The sequence below is a fragment of the Magnolia sinica genome, chromosome 2 (assembly GCF_029962835.1).
Source record: "Magnolia sinica isolate HGM2019 chromosome 2, MsV1, whole genome shotgun sequence".
In the NCBI taxonomy this organism is placed as follows: domain Eukaryota; kingdom Viridiplantae; phylum Streptophyta; class Magnoliopsida; order Magnoliales; family Magnoliaceae; genus Magnolia; species Magnolia sinica.
Window position 1 is genome coordinate 41,968,152 of NC_080574.1, and position 20,684 is coordinate 41,988,835.

A 20,684-nucleotide genomic window follows, 5' to 3' on the forward strand; every position below is an offset into this window, starting at 1 on the left:
TCAACAATGGCGATTCAATCAATATTGTTTCTTGTGGTTTGGTGCCACTTTTGAGTTTTGTATCTACCTCATTTTTGTTTCACATTCTAAAATGATCTGGTGAACTGATGACAGAGGGATGTCACACGGACATTACAGTGGGCACAATTTAAACAGCACTGATACAACCAGCCTGTACAATTTGAATGAATGAACATGACCATCTCCAGTCATGCAAGCCACCTTTTCAACAGATCACATGTACATTTGCTGGCAACCTTCCCATGCCTTGGTGGTTCATAATAGAAAAAAAAAAAAAAAAAAAACAAACCTCAAGGACCACACTTATCTGGCTCTCAGGTGGGCCACACTATTGGAATAATGGAAAACCGACAGCCTGTCTCAAAATACGGATATGAGTCATATGACCCATCTGATGGGTGGAAAGACTTTTTTTTTAAAAAAAAATAATAATTTTGTGCCTGGTGAACCCCTGGTGGAGCCCGCCGTAGTGCTGAATCACTTTCCCAACCAAAATTTCATCGTTTTACCAATCTTGTCTAACTTCCTGTTCTTCAACTACAGCTTCTGTGCAAAATGAGCCGAACCTGCTCAGAAGCAGAGTTCAGGCACGTGCCAATTGGCCTAGGATGGGTCCCACCAAAATCAATCATGCATATAGAGATAATGTAGAAAAAGGATTTTCAGAAAAAGATTATGAAGAAGTTAAAAATAAAATAATCATATAAATACCGCAAGCGCTTAGAAGTTCATCAAACAATTCGTAAGACAGCTTGGAACCCTATTAAAAGAGTGTGTATGTACAAGATCACAAGTCTTCAGATCTCTAAGTAGCAGGGCCCAGAGGCCCAACAATTCATAGCTATACCAAAAGTGTCACAGCTCTTTACCACACAATGTACTTATTTCATGCCCAAAACAGACGCCGAATGTGCGTGCGCAATTGGCCATCTCAAGTTAAAAGGAAGACACGGGTGGTGGTGGGGTCCGACTAATCTTACAGGTTGACATGAGCAACGCGGACACTAAATATATAGGATGGAACGACATTGCACAGATTTTCAAAGAAAAAAATTCTACTGACCAAGATTCCCCAGGAGGCGCTCCACTGCAGCATGGACATTCCCAGCAGTGGCAGTCAGCGCCCGGATGTTCTCTTGGGTGTCAAAGAAACCCATTTCTTGAAGCTGCGAGAGCTGAGTCGCATACAACTGCTCCGGTGGCACTGAAAAAATAACAGTAATAAATACGTAATTTAATTGAAGACACAAAAAAGCGCAGGTTAGAAGAGGTTAAGAGGAATTATCTGATCTTCATCCCAAGGATATGAACATGATAGTACACTTCTAAATCTGTACAAGTGCGATCCATGGTTCAGTGGTCAAGACCCATGGTTACTCCTAATGTTCTTGCGCAAAAACAAATCTGGTCCATTCAGCAAGGGGGGCTACAATGTTAGAACAAGTTGGACGGGTGTGGCCTACCTGATGAGTGGACCAACCTGATTCTTGGGTGTCAGCATTTACAGTGGTAACCCTCTGATGAATGGATTGGATCTCGAACCAATGTGCCATGCGAGCACGTGTGGCATGTACATTAGCTGCAATTTTCACACGTGCATAGCAAATCTCCGTTTATTAACCATCAGGCTATAACATGAATGATCAGAATTGCAGAATTACGGGCTCCACTAGTACAAGCCAAGGAGCTGGGACACAGTACATATCCTAGGATTAAATCCCTCCACTTTAGAGATGTGAGTGTAAGAATGTTAACCATTGGATGGGTTCGGAACGCTGAGGCCTCCAGCACCAAGTCCACCAAACATGTTCATTAATAACTCTAATCCCATACTGTTAGGTGCACCTGTTATAGAGGAACAAAGGGCTCACATAAGAAGGACAAGGAAAGATTATTATTATTATTATATTTTTTTTTAAAGATCAGTTTGCATGCGGGAGCTGTGACAGATACCTGTGGTGCCTCCTGTCTGACCTTGTTCCCTGCAATAGAACAGGCAGCATGATTAAGAGCCAGTTTGACAAGTTTCTCAAAAGTCTCAAGGCAGAAAAATGACAGCTAATGAAGCACAAGAGCCTGCCATGGCTACTCAAGGAAGTACGCATTTTCAAATCTTACTCTCGCCACACATACTAATGTTGCATGCATTGGCGATATCGAGGCTGCTCATCATGCGGTTCCATGGTATGTGAGGTGGCCCCAAATTCAGGCCAATCTGCGTCATACATGGACAGCAGATCAATTCCTTTTAACTGCCCATTGCTTTCACACAATCATACTGATAAACAGATCAATCTCTTTTTGGGTCCCTGCACACACAAAATAGGGACCCATCTTATAGAGGACCCACCTTCACACACAAATGGTACACTAACATGCGTGGGGGATAGGATTCGAAGTCTCACAAGTAGACACTGACATTTTTTGAAGCAAATGGTGATGGGCATAGGCAGACTTACTGGGTTGACTGTTGCCGACCAAGCTGGGATAATAGCGATTGCTGTAAAGACAAAACTTGCTGCAAGAAAAGAATGGAGTCCATACTTATATAAAGCAACATATAGAAAGAAAAATACATCTGGAGATTGTTCTGTGAAAATGATAGTGTACCTGCATCATCTCGGGGGAAGTCATCTGGCGAAGAAATTCTGGGTTTTGCATCATTTCTCTGAGTTGAGAATTGGAATCCAGCATGCTTCGCAGCTGGGGATTGAAACCCAAAAGCTGACAAGAAAGAATTCGTTCCCAGGGAGGGACAATCAGTTCAATCAGGCATTGTACGACCCTAATACTTATCACTGAAGGTGTCAATTCCATATATGGGACACCACATGGTTCTGTGGACCAGACTGTTGATTAAACGGGTAGTAACATGGATAGGGTTGTGCCCCAACAATTCCCCAGATTGGAAGATCCTAATCTTTTTTGCCTCTTTTCCATCATATATGGACCTTTGCTCTTTCTTCTTCGTTTCGTAATTGTTTGAGTGCATACCACCGATTTTCCAATCTGTGAGGCTTTCAGGGCATTAACCGTTCTTGGTGCAGCCCATCAGAACAAAGGCTTTGTCACCATCCCATAGGCCCCACTGTGTAAATGAAGCATCAAGAAACAGTACATTGTCTGAGGAACAGAACTCTGCTGATTCCACTAGTTGAAGAAAACAAAGAAAGCTATTACCTGGTTCATGTACTGGGGATTGGAGAGGAGGCTTTGCATCATCTGTGTCACAGCAGGATTTTGCATCACCTGGTTCAAAAGAGCGGGATCCTGCATGCCACCAAGCATCCGTTCCAGATCCGGCAGACCTCCAGCCCCACCTAAGCCACCAATACTAGGTGCCCTTGCATCCCCAGTCAGATTAGATCTTGCATTAGTGTTTGTCTGTGTGCCTCCTGCTGTAAGATTAACAGTACAAGTAATTATAAAGAACAATAGGTCTAGAACTATACCACTCAGAAAAAAAAATCAAACGTTACGAAAAAGGAATTATACCATCCTGACGCATTAGTGCGTGGTATCCTGATTAACCCAGAACATTGATCTGATGGGGCCCACCCACTATTGATGGGAATGCCCAAAAACTTTCGAGATTGGAAGATCCTAACCCCTCAACCAGTGGGATTTTCCTAAAAGATTGCATTTTTTCTCCTTAAGTATCTCTTTGTATGCCACTGACCAATGGTTGGGATGTTTCAACCTGAGACAATTATCGCGCATCCCCATCGACGATGATGAACATTTGATCAACTCTCTCGGTCCTCTGAATGTGCACCATCAAGACCAAGGCATGCCAAAACAGTTACGTAACAGTGGTAACCGTTACGCATTACAGGGTCAAACTGGCCGTAATAGCTGTTTCCATAAAAATTAAGAAAAAAAAAAAAGGCCGGTAATGGCCCCGTAATGGTCCGGTAATGGGGACGAAACAGATTCTGTATCGTAACTGTAATGGCAGTGACAGTTACAGCCACTGTTACCTTTATGGAGCACCTTGATCAGGAGACTAAGCAACCAATTCATTAGGACCCTTGATAAAAAATACACAAGGATGGCATTTTACCAGCATTGTTCCATGGGTTAGGGAGCGGGTTGGTGTTTGGTGCAGGAGACCCAGTTGTTGTTTCTGAACCGGTGGTGGAAGGGTTTGGCGATCGATCTCTGGCCTGGGCTGCACCTTGATTCCCTAAAAGAGCTGCAAATGGGTTTGATCCCAAATCGCTTCCGGTGTCTCCTGCCATTGTCGTCGCATTAAGGAATGGCTCCTGAACAGTTTCATACATGCGCCTGAGCATGTTAAATCCTTCAGGAGAAGACTCGATGTTGCTCATGGCCCTGTCGGTATTCCGCATCATCTCCCGCATGAGCTCAGGATTCCTAGCTGCTTCTAGTGTCTGTCGGAGAGTGCTCGGATCATTGAGTATATGTGCAAGGTCGGGATTCCGATCTATGATCTCACGCATTTGAGGATTGCTCATGATCAAGTTGCGCATCAGGTCAGGGTTATTCATAAGGTTCTGAATGACGGGCATGTTCATGATCTCCCTCATGATGTTGGGGTTCTGGGTTAGCTGCTGTTGAACTTGTTCGAACTCTGGAAGTCCGGATCCAAATAAACCGGATGCTCCATTGCTACCAAGCCCATTAAAACCAAGCCCAGGAAACAGTGAGCCTCCAAGGCCAGCACCTCCAAAGCCCCCACTTTCATTGGAACCAACACCCCTTGCAACACCTGGAGTGCTGTTTGGACCTCCCACATTGGCTGCATTTGTAGTATTAGTAGATGGAGGTGGTGGTGCAGCCCCACGGACCATATGAACAGTGTGATCTGCCTGAAGACCTAGTGAATGCAAAAGTAAAAGGAATGGGGCCGGTCAGTCTCAGGAAAGAAGCAGGTAGGCAGCAGAACATGATGCAAAGTGGATCAGCAAACAGTGGACAACCACAATTCGTTTTACTGACACATAACAATCATTGATGTGAGAGTTATGTGCCCTTTAATACCAAAAGTCCACAGCAGCGTCCATGCCGTTCCCAAATGCATATATCATAAGACAGTAGTGTATAAACAGGAACAGCAGAACTATTAATCATGAAGCAAGTATACAAGTAAACAAAAAATATCACCATTAATATGGTGGAAGCAAAAGCATAAATATTCCAAGCATTTAGAAGTTTTTTTTTCACTTTTATGTCAATTGTGGCCAACATATAACTGAGTACAGGCAGCTGCTTAAGAGCACTGTTATCAATGGTATGAGCTGACACCATTGGTCTCGAAGGTCAGTTATACGAAATAAGGGGGTACCACACAAAAAAATACCATGTATCTATGACAATATCATTGATACATGCTGATATGCGGGCTATATTGCAGATATATTGTCAATATTCAGCAATATTTTCGATACTTCAACTGTAATAAATGTAAACCAGCAAAAATCAGAAGAAACAAAAAAAAAATATTTCACACAATTTTTTGGGCACTTTTTGTTGTTATGTTTTAACAGCTCCGCTTGAGCTTTTTATTTTTTATTGGTAACTTTTCTCCTTTTTTCCTTTTTTTTTTTTTTTAGTTGAGAGAGAGAGAGAGAGAGAGAGAGAGAGAGAGATTATCAGTAACAATTTGTTTCACATTAAAACATTAATTTGGTGGAGAAATTGAGATTGGAGAGGGATTTTGGATCATAGTTTTGTCCAATGGCACATATTTTTGTACCCTAAACAATGGAAAATTATTATGCATAGTTTTTTTTTTCTAAACGTTTTTAGTGGCATGTAATCATCTATCTTTTAACATATCTTGAAGTTTCACTGTAAATTTCACCATTCACCTAGAGTTTCCCCAATGTTTCCCTCAAACTGCAATACACGCAATATGTCCCGATGTTTCCAACAATATTTCCGTATTCCAAGGGTGTGATGCATCATGCTATACTAATAATTCAAACATTGCTTAAGAGTCTGGTACAATCAAATCGAAAATGTTAAGCAACGGCCACTTGCAAGCATACACAACCGTTTCTTGCGGTTTCAATCAAACAACCCAGAGACCGTGGACCAGTGTTTTAAATAGTGAATACTGTGTAGTGTAGCATGCACCCTTTTGAAGCATGAGGCCTAACCTAGGTAGCATGTAGCATAGGCTACACAACACGAGTAAATTTTTAATTAAAATAATAAGAAAAATAAGCCAATGAGTAAATATAAAGGTTTTTAAAAAATAGCAATGGAACTAATTTAATACTATTCAAAGTATTCAACAATGGTCACATAATGGTAACAGTGGTAACCGTTATGTGTTATACAGGGATATACCGCCCGTTACCCAAAAAAAAGGAGGCCCAGAACGGCCCATTACAAGGCCGAAACAGGTTTTTCTCAAGATAAAAAAGAAAAGGTTTGTAATAGCAGTTATGGCCCATATCATAACGGTAATGTTGCTGGAATACTTCATACTATTGATCTTCTTCTTTTTTTTCAAAAGGTAATGTTACTCATGTTATTTCACTAAAATCATTGAAAACATTAACTAATTTTTAGTGAAAACAGCAAAATGCAACAAAAGAAAATCACTGAAAATATTAATTGAGTTTACTGCTTAACGAAAAATAACATGTGATGCTAAGTAGTGGTAGTGTAGCTTTTAGTGTATACCATAGTGTGTAGCAGACGCTACACGTGTCTTTTAGCTCTTTTCATCCACCATATGGTGCGAAGGCTAAGCTACACAATCTGTAAACTAACCAATTAAAAACATTGCTATGGACAAAGGTTGGCAATAAACATTGGCCCGACATCCTTTCTGGTGAGATCAATGCAAGCATCTTCCATGACATTTAGTATAAAGCCATGTTAACATTTTTGGTGTTAATCAACACTAACTTGGATTGGTTGATATCAGAATCTGACTTATCAAGAGATTGGAGATATGTGATTGATAGAGAAGAAAGAAGGACAAATGGTTGCAAACTTCCAATATATACAAAGTACAAGCAACCCATCTTTGGCTACAGATAAGGCTTCAACCTTAGCCGTCAACAGAACGAAGGAAAATAAATTAGTCATTAAGTAATATTTTTTTGGTGGGTACTCTAGGACCGTAGGAGGACGTGCCATACATCAGATGAGATTACTAAAATGATAAAGGTATGGCATTAAAAACTGAGGTTGGAGAAATTGTTGAGGGATTCTTTTCCGGGTGACATTTTTTCAGAAAGACAACAAAATTATGAGGAAACCTAATTTCGAGCACAAAGCAAATGCATATCTTTCAAAAACAAAAAAAGAAAAGAAAAGGGAATGCATGAATAAGTATCACCTTTGGATAGGAATAAGGCTTCAATTAGCCAATGATGGAAAAGAACAAGACATTAACCTCTTAGTGATTTCTACAAACTGAAAACAAACCTCCTAGGCATTGTCATATATCAAATCCACTTCCAAAAAAAAAAAACACTACAAGAAGAAGAAGGAAAAAGTAAAGAAAGGAACTGCTTTCAATGTTGATAAGACCGATAAAGTAGCCAGCAATATGAAACCCATCACTGAGACCCAAAGCCTTCATTTCGAGCAGGTCAACCCCTGCTAGCCTAGAAACAACATCTCAATTTCACTGTTCCAATCTCAAAATTCCCTCAAATCAGGATTTTGTTGGGTCAGCAAAGTAACCCCCCAAATAAACTTTCCACTCTTTGACCAGCAAGTTGAAGGAAAAAGCATCATCATGGTTAGTCACCATCACTTGTCCCTACGCTCTAATTCCCTTGGAGGTCCCAAGTCAAGCCCCTTCAAACTTGATTGGGTGCAAGTCACAAGGGTCCCTGGATTTTTCTATCACAACACCTAGAGGCTTCACATTGTTATTCGAGAAAGGTTATTTCACTATTTCCAAATCCCCAAAATAATGGCTAACAGTGGCACAAGCAACAGAACCTCACCCATCATGCATGAAGTGATTTTGATAGGGTTGCAATGTGAAGTAAATAAGAACAACAACAAAAACATATCATCATAAGAAATTGGGGAGATGATGGATTTAGAACTAATTTTTCTTTACAATATAACCTTTGGATGTGTTTCTAAAAGTTTACCAATTATTAAGACATATATAATCATATGTATCCACTACTGATATCACATGTTGAAGATTACATGTGGACCCCTCTGGCCAACAAGATGCACACGGTTGATAACCTAGTGGACCATCCACTATGGCTTTGTTATTTGGTCTTTTCTTTTTCTTATTTGAAATCGGTAGGGTCCTTGCAGGATCAATTGTAGATCTGATTAGGGTACAAATGGGTCGGATTGGGTCAAGTTGATGGGTGGCCCGAACCCAACCAATTTAAGAATCGGCTCAGAATTTTGGACCCAGACCCAACCCATTAAAATTTGGGTAGACTCCAAGTCAAAAAAAGCCAACCCATTTATTTTATGGGTTGGGTTTGGTATAGGAAGACCCAAACCCGACATTTATTACATGGGTCGGTTTCGGGTCAGATCCGGATAAAGCCTAGGCGAGTATAGAAATTACAATAGATTTTTCACACAATGTTCCAAACTTATCCAATTGGTGGTGGGTATCAATTTGGTCAAATCTGGATAAAGCCTAGTCAAGTATAGAAATTACAGTTGATTTTTGACACAATGTTCCAAACTATCCAATTGGTGGTGGTTATAAATTTGGATGGTAAAGAATAGAATGGACAACGCAATCCACATCCAACGCGTAAAATAAGATAGTTATGATAGTACAATTATCTTTTGTATCTTCTTCATTGACAATGACCCATGATTTGCACAGTTCAAATTGTAGTAAGCAGAGTAAGGGTAACCACATTCTAGAAGAAGGTGGTAAGCCACTGTTGTCTGACACAAAAGGGGGGGAAAAGCACATGCCCAATCAACAACTCTTTCTTGGGTCCAGGTCAAGTCTAGTTGGTTCGGGTCTGAGACGGGTCCACTATATCAACCAAGTTCATCATCATCATCTAAGCCTTATCCCAACTTCAGTTAGACAATAGGTCATCAAATCTTTGCTTACTACCTCCACACACATCCTTTTCGGTCCATCCCTTACCCTCTTAGAGGGTTCAACTTGTACCAACTCACCTCTAACTGGCACAATTTTTGGACTCCATTGTACATGACCAAACCATCCAAGTCTACTTTCCCTCGTCTTATTACCTATCAGTGCTGCTTCTAGGTTTCCCTCAAATGCAACCATTCCTAATTTTATCCTTCCTCGTCTTATCACTCTTCCATCTCATCATCCTCATTTTCAGCAACACTTCATCCTACGAACATGTTGCTCTGCAATTGCCCAACACTTTGTCCCATAAAGCATGGCTGGTCTTACAACTATCCCATAAAATTTTCTTTTCAATTTGAGTAGTACACAACAATCACATAACAAACTCCAAAGGCACATCTTAATTTCTTCCACCTAACTTGAATTCTACTGGCAACATCCTTCTCAATCTGTCCACTCTCATGAATTATCGACCCAAGATATCGAAAGTGGTCATTTTGGAAACTTCTTGGTACAAAAAAAAAAAAAGAAAAAAAAAGAGGAAGGCAATCCTAACTAGCTCCTCGCTTCCACTCTTATTCTTACTAAAATTCCAACCCATAATCCGTATGCTCAAGTTTAGTTAAGACTCATGAATTACTAAAATTCCCCCCAAAACACACACAAATCTAGCTTTAGGTTTAGGCCTGTCAATCAAAGATTCAAAATTATGTCATCTACAAACAACATATAGCATGAACTCTCTCAAATGCCTTGTTAATTTGTCTATAACCAATCAAAAAGGTACAGGCTCAATGCCAACCCTTGGTGCAAGCTAGAGTAATTGGGAACTCACTTGTCTCTCTAGTAGTGGTCCTCACATGTGTTACCACTCCCTCGTATGAATCCTTAATCATGTCAATATATCATCTTAAAAACCCCGTTCTTTCCTAACACCCACCAAATTAACTCTCTAGGGACCCTATTGTAAGCTTTCTTTAAGTCAATGAAGACCATGTGGAGATCCTTTCTCATTCCCTATATTTCTCCATCAATTGTATGAGCAGGAAAATAGCTTTAGTGGTAGACCTCCTTAGCAAGAAACCAAACTGATTTTCAGATATATTCGTCGCGCACATGAGTATTTTCTAATCACTCTCCAAAGTTTCATAGTCTGGCTCTTAAATTTAACCCCACGATAGTTAGTGCGGCTTTATATGTCCCTTTATTCTTGTAAATGGGTACCATGGTACATTTCATTCATTTGTCTGGCATTTTCTTTGAGCTTACAATATTGTTCAACAACTTTATCAACAAAAATAACCTGGTATCTCCCATACACTTCCAAACCTCTAGTGGGGATACCATCTGGTCCGAAGACCTATTTTGTTTTCATCTTAATCAATGCTTCTTTCACTTCAGATATCCTAATTCTAAAAAAGTATATATAGTCTATGACGTAATTTTGGTTTATGGTTCCTTCTATCCCTATGCTCTCTGAGAGGTTTCCGTTTAACAAGTTTCAAAAATAGCTTCTCCACCTTTCATTGAGCTCGTTATCCTTGACTAGACCCTTTAATCATCACTCTTTAGTCTTAATGCATTTAACACGATCTAAGTCCCTACCCATCCTCTCTCTCTCTCTCTCTCTCTCTCTCTCTCTCTCTCTCTCTCTCTCTCAACTTTAAAGACATCTTTCTCACCTCCTCATGTCCCCAATCTATTCTAAAGATCATCACAGGCCTTAAGTTTAGCCTCTCTGGGGGGTCTTTTGGCAACACTAGTTTGGGTGTTTTTATTGCATTTGGATTCCGAAAGTCATTCGGTGGCGTGAATTAGGGAGTAAATGGAATCAGATGTAAATGAAATAGACAATTTTAGTGTGTTTTGAAATACCACCCTTTTGTTGTGATTCCAGTGTAATTGGAATGGAATGCCTTTTTTTGTCTCATTTTTAAAGGCAAGAGAGTCGCACATGTAAAAAAGGTGTTGCCAGGCTACTAATTCATTGTACATGTGGCACGCTGATAATACCCCAAAACAATTTAATTATCCGTTGCATCACTAAAAGCACATCAATAAAATGATCCCAATTGTCCAAACAGTGGCCATGTAAATTGGCAGCTAAAAAATGTCGGTGAGTCGCTCATTTGTGATTCGTATGCTTATTGCCCACTCGAGGCTCAGAATTTCATCAATTTTTAGACAGTATATATTTTGATGGGCTCATTACAATCATTCCGTCAAATATCATTTATGCACACTGACTTGGGATATTCAAGTTCATTTAGTAATCAAATTCAACTTCCTGTAAATATACTACAAAATTTCAATGCATTCCTATTTTTGGATTCCAATGCATTCCAATCACAAGTTGCCAAACACATCTAAGGATTCAAAATCACCTTGATTTGTGATTTGGATTCCAATGCATTCCAAATACAAGCTCCTAAACAAGCCCTTGCCACTTCCACAGAAATCCTTTTCGCATTTCTACATTGTTCAAAATTTTCATCGTTTCTAATCCAATGCTAGGCTTTGAAAAACGAATGTTTATCATTAATAACTTTTTGTACATAATGATTCCACCACGAACTTACCTTATATGATTTGCCTTCCCATATAGATATTCCTAAAACATCTTTTGCCGCTACCTTAATGCACTCGGTCATCTCATTTCATATAACATTTACTTTTTCCTTGACATTCCACTTTCTTTCTTCGATCATTTATTTTTGAATAGCATTGTTCTCTCCCTTTAAATTCTACCACCTATTCTTAGACAACTATTAACTTCACTCCCTTTCTTCCATCTCTTAGTGCAAGCATCCAAAACCATTAGCCTAGTGTAGTCAAATCTCTCTTGGTATATCCAATCCTTACATATTGACTGTTTTATCTTCCTAAGTAGAGAGACATCGATTCAGTTTGTATATGATCCACTTTTGAAAGTTACTAAGGGCTCGTCTCTCTTTTTATAGTATTTGTTTAATACTTAATAGAGCTAGATTATATGCCATAGGGAAGTCAAGGATAGCATTCCTCATCTCATTTCTTCTCACAAAACCATATCCTCCATGTACCATCTCGTGTCCTCTATTTTCTTGTAGGAGTAGTTAAGTCTCCGCTTATAAATATCCTATCTGTCCATTTGAAACTTCTTGCATTAGTCCATCCATATCCTCCTAGAATTCTCTTAATTCCATCCTCTAACCCTACATGCAAGGCATATGCACTAGTCGCATTGATTATCTCCTCTCCTAACACGGGTTTATTTAATGAAATTCTATCATTTGCTCTCTTACCATCTACAACTTTATCCTTCAAATCTTTATCTACCACTATCTATAACCCACTTCTATTATTGTCCTTTTATACTAAAGTTCATATACACATCAATTTCTCTAGTTTTGGCCCTCCCCACTAAGGTCTCCTGAACACAAACCATGTTAACTCTCAGTTGTTTCATCGTATCTACTAACTCTTAACTATTACCTATAAACGTGCTTATATTCCATCTGGCAAGACGAATTCTATTCTCATGGACTAGATTATGTACCTGCACGCGTCCATGATAGCACGAGAACCCTCGCCCACTTCTCACAACTAGGAATTGTTGGTGATGCATCAATTCCAGGGGACGCTAGCCAACCCTTGCCCATTTCCAATTGCCCTTGGATTCCAATGCAATGCATCACTTACAGGGAACACCCTAGCATGAGTTTGGAATTTCATATAATTTGGATTCGTGATGGTAGTAATGGAATAAGTTGATAACCCGATGCAACCATCCTTTATCTAGGCTTGGGATCAACAATGAGAGCATAGAAATCCCGCAGGCACAATGTAATAGACTATTACATAAGTTTATTATAATCAAGCAACATCTAGTAGTTTATTCCACAGGTTGATTATAATCAACAAGTTCGTATGATCCAAGTTAGACCCATTTAAAATTGGGACCAAGTCAGGTTGATTTTGAGAGGACCCAAACCCAACTCATTTAGAAATAAGTCAAACTTTTGGACCTAGACTAATTGTTAGGTCAAGTCCAATGACTCGTTAGATTTGATGGATAGTTGGAATAGTTTGTTTAAGCCCAACGGCAAAATATTGTGGAGGATGCTTATTCATGCAATTATGTAGGAAATTTGGAAGGGAACAAGAGTTTTTAAAGATAAGATTTCGAACATAGCCCATCAAGCCAACAATTATCAAAATGGATGTGGTTGGTTGGGGTACTTGTTCAAAAAATAAATTTGCATCACAAATCTTCTCCTTAAGTGGTGGGGGGTTTATCAATGAATACATGTGGCTTCCTTGGAAAGTTAAGTTTTTGGAATCAATTTGCGAACCATCGAGCGTATGGAAATTGAATGTAGGCGAAAGCTCCTTGCACACAAATACAAGGATTCCGGTATAGGTTGTCCTAAAGGATGTGCATGGCAATATTTAGTTCTCCTTATAAGAACTAGTAAGAATCAGTGTTCGAAATATCGGTATCGCATTACATATCGCATCCTTGGGATACAAATACGTATCGATTATCGCATGGGATATTTCATTTGTATCGAGTAATTTATCGCACTGTTTGAGAAACTTGGGGAAACATTGGGAAAATGGTTGAATTTTTCAATGAAACTTCAGGGATTGTTAAAGACGAACTTAATATACATTTTTAAATCATAACATCTCAAAAAAGAAGTGCACATAATAGGTTTCCTTTGTATAGGGTCCTAAGCTATGTGTTGTCTAACTAAACTAATACAATTATATTCAAAATGAATGCATAACATTTAGAGTGTATGTGATGATCATTTCATCAAACACTCTTAAATACTTTGAAATTAGTCTTAGTTGTCAACTGGTTGAAGGGAAATTTTGAAAAAATAATAATTTATTATCTTAATATTTTTATTAATTTTTAATTTAAAATGATTTTTATTTTTCAAAAATTGACAAGGACTTAACGAATAAGATCGTCTCTCATACATGCTTGATTTCATGTTTGGAGTGCAACATTGCAAGAAATTTGGGAGAAATTGGGGAAATTTCAAATTTTCGCCATTTTTTCCCAAACTGGACCACCTACACTCAAATTTCAAAATTGAGAGTGTATGTGATGATCATTTCATCAAATACTTCGAAATAAGTCTCAATTGATAGTTAGTTGAAGGAAATTTTTGACCAAAAAAACATGGAGAACATGAAGAATCAATTGATATCGAAATCGAAGCTCCAACTCCATGATTTTTCATGCAAAACATGAAGAACCAATGGATTTGTAACCATTTGATACTAATTTAACATAATTTCAACAAAAAGGGGATCATAAATTAAATATGATCACAAGATCAAACACGTGGGATATATTGACACTACCTGTGTATTTCGTATCACACAGGTGGGATACAAGATATATAATGGGATATATCGGCCGAAAATGCCGATATTTAAAACATCGATAAGAATTACAACTCCAATAGAGAGGTATTTTTTATAATTAAAGTAGAGGTGGAGATCTTCACAATCAGGTGAGAGCAGATCCTACATTTGAGGGGCACCCATCCACTACATAATACTTCTAACAAGGTGTCATACTGCTTCACTTTATACTCATGCACTCGCTCCCACTTCCTAGTTGATTTATACATGCTCATCATTACCATCTAAGCCTCGTCCCAGCTAATTGGGGTCAACTACATGAATTTTGTTTTGGCATTCAACTCTATTAAGAATCATGTCCTCAATTAAACTATAGGGTCACCAAATCTTTCATTACTACCTCCACCCACGTCCTTTTAGAACCCTCAACTTGAACCAACTTAGTTCTAACAAGTGCAGTTGCTAGTCTTTGTTGCATATGGACAAACGATCGAAGTCTACTCTCCCTCATCATATTACCTATTGATGCTACTCCTAAATTCCCCAGATGCATTCGTTTTTCATTCTATCGTTCCCAGTCTTGCCACTCATCCATCTTAATATTCTCATTTCAGTTATGCCCATCCTATGAACGCTCTAACTACCCAACATTTTGCTCCATATAGCATGCTTGGTCTTATAGCTATCCTATAAAATCATCCATTCAATTTGATTCATATATGTGGCGATCACATAAACCTCCAGAGGCACATCTCCACTTTATCCACCTAGCTCTAATTCTATGAGCAAAATCGTTCTCAATATGTCCACTCATGAATTATGAAAAGATATAAAAAATTGGTCATTTTGGGGGTACTTGGGTTGCCAATATTAGATCTTTTATACTAGGTAATATTAAAAAACAGACATTGCAAGTTCTCGCACTAGTATCTATTTGTCGATATGCATCGTACAACTATACCTCTACTATTTCTTGTGCTTTAGATAGATGGCTCCTCCATGGAAGACTTTGCCTTAAATGGTCTAAAGATGCATATTCACACCATGGAAATGCTTTAAACAAATCTCTACGGAAGCTAATTATGTCATAGATTCACTTGCAAATGGTCCATAAGATCTTCCTTTATGGGGGATTATTATCCATTGCCTTGATGGATTTTGTATCTTCCCTTCTTTCTTTTTCTTTTTTTATTTTTATTTTAAGACTTATTTTTTTATTAAAAAAACATTAATTTGCCTTCCCCCATGGAATCTTTTGCCTTAAATGGTCTAAACATGCATATTCACAACATGGAAATTAGCTTTCAGCAAATCTATAAAGAAGCTAATTATCCGGTAGATTCACTCGTAAAGGGTCCATAAGATCTTCCATTTATATGGGGGACTAATATCCATTGCCTCGATTGATTTTGTATCTCACCTTCTCATAAATTTTTTTAACGTTTATGTTATTGATTAAAAATAAATAAATCATTTTTCTTGCTTTAATATGGAATGCACAAGTCTTGTAAGAGCAACACAATCATGAGATCAAGTAGCTTTGATTTATTTTTATTTTTTTCATTTTCACATATAAATGAATCAAGGGTGCATGAATGGGCTTTTCTAAACAATCGAAGTTTGTAAGAGGCATGCCCTTCTCAATCTATTTCATAGGGCTAAAGATGAGTTCTAGAGGTTGATTTAGTGATAACCCACAACTATTAAATATAAATAACTGAATACTTTTGGCAAGACGTCAGGGCCATTACCTACCAAGCACTACAATGGCCTTGGAATAGGCTTGTCAAAACTAATGAAGTACCAACAAGGTTCATATTCATTGTCTTCAATCACCTACAATTAGCTTCGATGGAAACATTGGTTGAGGTGGAAATATCTTATCAACTGCTTATAGCACCTCTTAACTACAATGACTTGCTCTAGAAGTACTAGTAAATATTATAGTTCTACTTTGGCCTTGGAATAGGCTTGTCAAAACTAATGAAGTACCAACAAGGTTCATATTCATTGTCTTCAATCACCTACAATTAGCTTCGATGGAAACATTGGTTGAGGTGGAAATATCTTATCAACTGCTGATGGGCCACTAATATCCTTCGGCAACCAGACATGCAAATGGATTGTTCAAGGGCAAAAAGAAGAAGAAGAAGAAGAAGAAGAAGAAGAAGAAAATACAATAGTTAATGCGGGGGCATTTTCACACCAGACTCGAGTGAGGTAGCCTGTGGGATGCAGGGGCACACTCGGGGTGGGTGGCCCGCAGAACCCACGGATTTGGGGCCCACGAGGGGGCGGAACCCATAGATTTGGGGCCCACAAGGAGGGTTCGACCGAGGACCTAACCCATGGGTTTGGGGCCTGGGCTATGAGATAATGGGATTAATTTGCCATGCTCTATCAATTCGAGCTTTTAGAGCAAGTGGTTAATTGTCCTGCATCAATAGCCATCTGAATTCAATGGAAAAGGGCCAAAGATAGGATTAGTAGGTAAGTTGTAACCAACGAGGAATATTGAGCATTCATCATCCATGATGGGAAGCCAATTAGATAAACAATCTACTTCACCAAAACAAGGCCCTAATTGTAGAAATTAAATGTTGGAGGATGCTATACATATCCATGAAAGGAGACAAATTCCTCTATTAGTCGAGATATTAAACAAATTGAAAATTTTTATCGATTAATATCTAATAGATACATAAGTTGCATATGTGGTCGAGGCTACATGCATAAGCTCTATACATGAACTACACAATTAGGGGTAGCAAGAGGATAAGTTCGGGTAAGGTTAGGGTAGCCAAGCCAAGCCTGTGCAAAGCTCTCCATAGAAAGCACAACCCTGACCAAACCAAACTTAAAAATGTTTAGCCCAAGTCAACCTAATTAGCCCTCTTCAACCTACGCTTCAGTCCCCAGAGAGAGAGAGAGAGAGAGAGAGAGAGAGAGAGAGATGTCTACCCCAATTAGTATTTTAAGTATCGAAGATATTGGCCGATATATCCCATGATATATCTTGTATCCCCACCTATGCGATATGAAACGCACAAGTAGTGGGACATATCACACATTTTCGATCCAATGAGCATTTTCGATTTTCAATCTTTTTTTTTTTCTTTCTATAAATCATGTTAAATCCGTGTCAAATTGATACAAATCTCATGGATTGGGAGCACTTCTATTTTGAGATTTAAAGGAGATGGGCTGAGTTGCGAAAAATTGAAAAAAAATCAAAATTTCCCAATTTCTCGCAAATCGGTTGCCATCTGTGTCTAAACATAAAATCAAACATGAATGTAACCTGATCTAGTGATTCTTCTTTGCTTTTTGAATTTATTGCTTATGTTTCCACACGTCTTCTTAGATTTATAAATTACATGAATATACTTGCATCAATTCAATTAGACAACGCATAAAGTAGGACCCCATACAAAGGAAATCATTCATTGAAGTTTCATTGAAAAATTCGACCAATTTCCCCATGTTTCCAACAACAGCGATATATTACACGATACATCCCATGCGATAACCGAGACGTATCGGTATCCCAAGGGTGCGATATGTAACACGATACTGATATTTCGAACACTAACCACAATAGAACTTTGAGAGAGACATGTTAGGTTCTACTCAGGTTTCTTTCTAAAGATACACTACCAAAAAAGATCAAATTGTCACTATAAAGTTGGTTTTATTACTATAATGTGTTCACCCATATCAACACATTAAAAGCATGAATGGTCTGGGTGGGCCCAAGCCAAGCCAAATTCTTATTCAAGCCCAAAGAGCTATGCTCAAGCCTAGCCCATGGGTCAATGAGCAAGTGCAAACCTACCTAAATCTAGGCCAAATCTGTCATGTCAAGCAGCCTATCCAGCCCATCATTGCCCTCATTTGCAACAAAATCCAATGACAATCAAGGGGTTCTTTTATGATTAATAACCAATTTCTTTTCAAGGTAATTAAAATGAAACAACAAAACTGCTCAGTGAGCAAATAAAAGGCAAATCGGATGAGGAATCATTAATTAAAACAAGGTCGAGGCCACCCTCAATTTGAATGAAAGGACTCCCTAGCCCCTATTTAACTTGTGGAATTTATTGAGCCCAATTGACAATGCCCCATTAACAATGGACAATCCCCTGCGCATGCGCACACACGCCGGTACAATCACCGCTCTTGGGAATTGATGTCCCCCATTAACATGGAGTAGAATGACTTGACAAATAAAAGTTCGATTTTTTTTTTTCCAATCTCAAATGTCACTCATCCCTCGACCCCTCTTCCAAGTAGCATCTATTCAATCATTCCATAAGGCAATAATAGGGAACTCAATTTCTTCATCGTTCAAGACCCTCCTAAAGACTCGTAACCACATTATCTAACCTCTGATTTGACTAAAGGAATGAGATATCATTGTTTACTCTATTAAAAAAACGGTTGAAATAGCCTAGGAAATCCATGCCATAAGATTGATTACAATACGGTCTTCCCAAAAGCAAGTGCTCACCATATCTCTAATTTCCCTATAATTGCCTTTGATAGTTCATTTACCACAAAGCACTTGTCTCCACAAACTAGAGCCCATGTAGAGAGAAGAGATTCCTATGTAACATCCACTTAGTCTAACCCCTTATCTGCTCAATATCACTCATTCCACAAACTTTCATCCTCTGTACCAAATCTCCAGAGCTATCTCCCTAGCCATGCCTCACTCACGTGCCTCATTGATTTGATCCTCGTTCCTTTAAACTTTTTCGGTTTACAAACTTTGCTCCACTCAAGGACATGAAACTTGTGTTTCTCTTTTGTTCCTTGCCATAGGAAAACCTTTCGAGCTCTCTCCAACATTTGAATAACATTAGCAAGGCACTGAAACTGAGTGACACAAAGAAGAATATTAGATCCCTTGTTTCAATTGGGAATTGGCCACCATGTTAGCCTCTCTGCAAACAAACAAAAAGAAAAAAGAAAGAAATGCTTCACCTCACAACAAAAGCTCGAATCCATCGAGCATGAAAGCTAACTCAAATGCTCCATACACTCCTCTTTGACCCAAGAAGCAACCAATTGGCAGACCAACCTGCTAAGGCAACACTGAATCTGCCTTTGACCATGATACGAAGAATCACAAGGCAGACCAACCCGCCAAGGCAACACTGAATCTGCCCTTGACCATGATACGAGTTGTTACAGCACACCGTCAAAGACGTTGAAGAGGTGTTGCTTGAAATGATCGAGTTCCTAGCCATACCTTTTGTTTTAACTTCTTGACTGTGTCGACGAACCAACATACATGCTTCGACGACCTTAAAGAAATCCTACTAGCAATCATTAGCTACTTCAAAAGGGGAGTTGTTGCACACCTCAGGTACCGGCTTACAAAGATTGCAAGGATGTGCAAGGTGTTACTAGAGAAGACAAATAACCTCAAGAGAAAATGGTAACAACTTTGTGGTTGGAAAGGGTGCAAGTGTTGAGCATATAACCGATGATGACAAGAGGAATGACGTCAGCGTGGCAACTAATGGAAGCAGCAGCTATAGCAACACTAGTGAAGTCGCACGACCAAGATTTGATTGCATTGAAGAATAGTGTTTATGAAGAAAGTGTTGTGGTTCCAAAGGACAAGTGGTATATCAAATTGATGGGGGCGACAAATATTTCACCATTATCACCGTAAACTGTAAGATGGCACTATGACCTTCCAATTAGCTACCCCCAATAATTCTTTTATTCGATTTTTTGCTTTCGGAATCATGCAAGGTTAACAGTGTTCATAATTGCCACCATTATGATATAGGCCACAACAGCCCCTGTATCAACCATTACGGCTTCTTCTTTTTTATTTTCTTTTTGAAAAAAAAATTGTATATGATGGTTAAAAGATCGTTAGGGCCCCTTTTTTCCATAACAGTCGTTATAGCCCCGTAATGCGTAGCGGTTATGACCATTACCATTACGGTCGTTAAATCAATTTTCCTGTTTCATTCGGTTCACCAATAACATCGAATTGAATCGCCACATATAGCACTAGTTCATTATGTGGATATTTATGGTTTGGCCCATCTCCTGCACCATAATACTAAATAGTAATTAATTAATTGAATAATACATCATTTCCTTTAATTTCCATTTTGCTTTCTTATTTTAGTCTTTACCACTTTACAAGATATGCTAAGTACAAAACTATATAAACTCGTTAGCTCAAGTTAAATGTTATTCCTATAATCTTTGTGGTACAAGTGGCACATCAAAATGTGAT

General features: G+C 38.7%; 1 protein-coding gene across 2 annotated transcripts in view; it reads right to left on the bottom strand.

The window, feature by feature from the left end:
- Nucleotides 1-748: 748 nt before the first annotated feature.
- The window catches only part of LOC131237036 (ubiquitin domain-containing protein DSK2b-like), a 36,513-nt gene continuing 16,577 nt past the window's right edge, over nt 749-20,684 (bottom strand). Inside the window, exons 2-8 of one of the 2 annotated variants that reach the window (XM_058234653.1) lie at nt 4,085-4,861; nt 3,202-3,416; nt 2,632-2,745; nt 2,481-2,539; nt 1,975-2,003; nt 1,777-1,866; nt 749-1,225 (exon numbers count right to left, since the gene is read on the bottom strand). In XM_058234653.1, the coding sequence (XP_058090636.1) occupies nt 1,077-1,225; nt 1,777-1,866; nt 1,975-2,003; nt 2,481-2,539; nt 2,632-2,745; nt 3,202-3,416; nt 4,085-4,861 (1,433 nt within the window). In that variant the 3' untranslated portion in view covers nt 749-1,076. Of the gene's footprint in view, nt 1,226-1,776; nt 1,867-1,974; nt 2,004-2,480; nt 2,540-2,631; nt 2,746-3,201; nt 3,420-4,084; nt 4,862-20,684 lie in introns of both variants that reach the window. The other variant, XM_058234652.1, reaches the window with a different exon arrangement.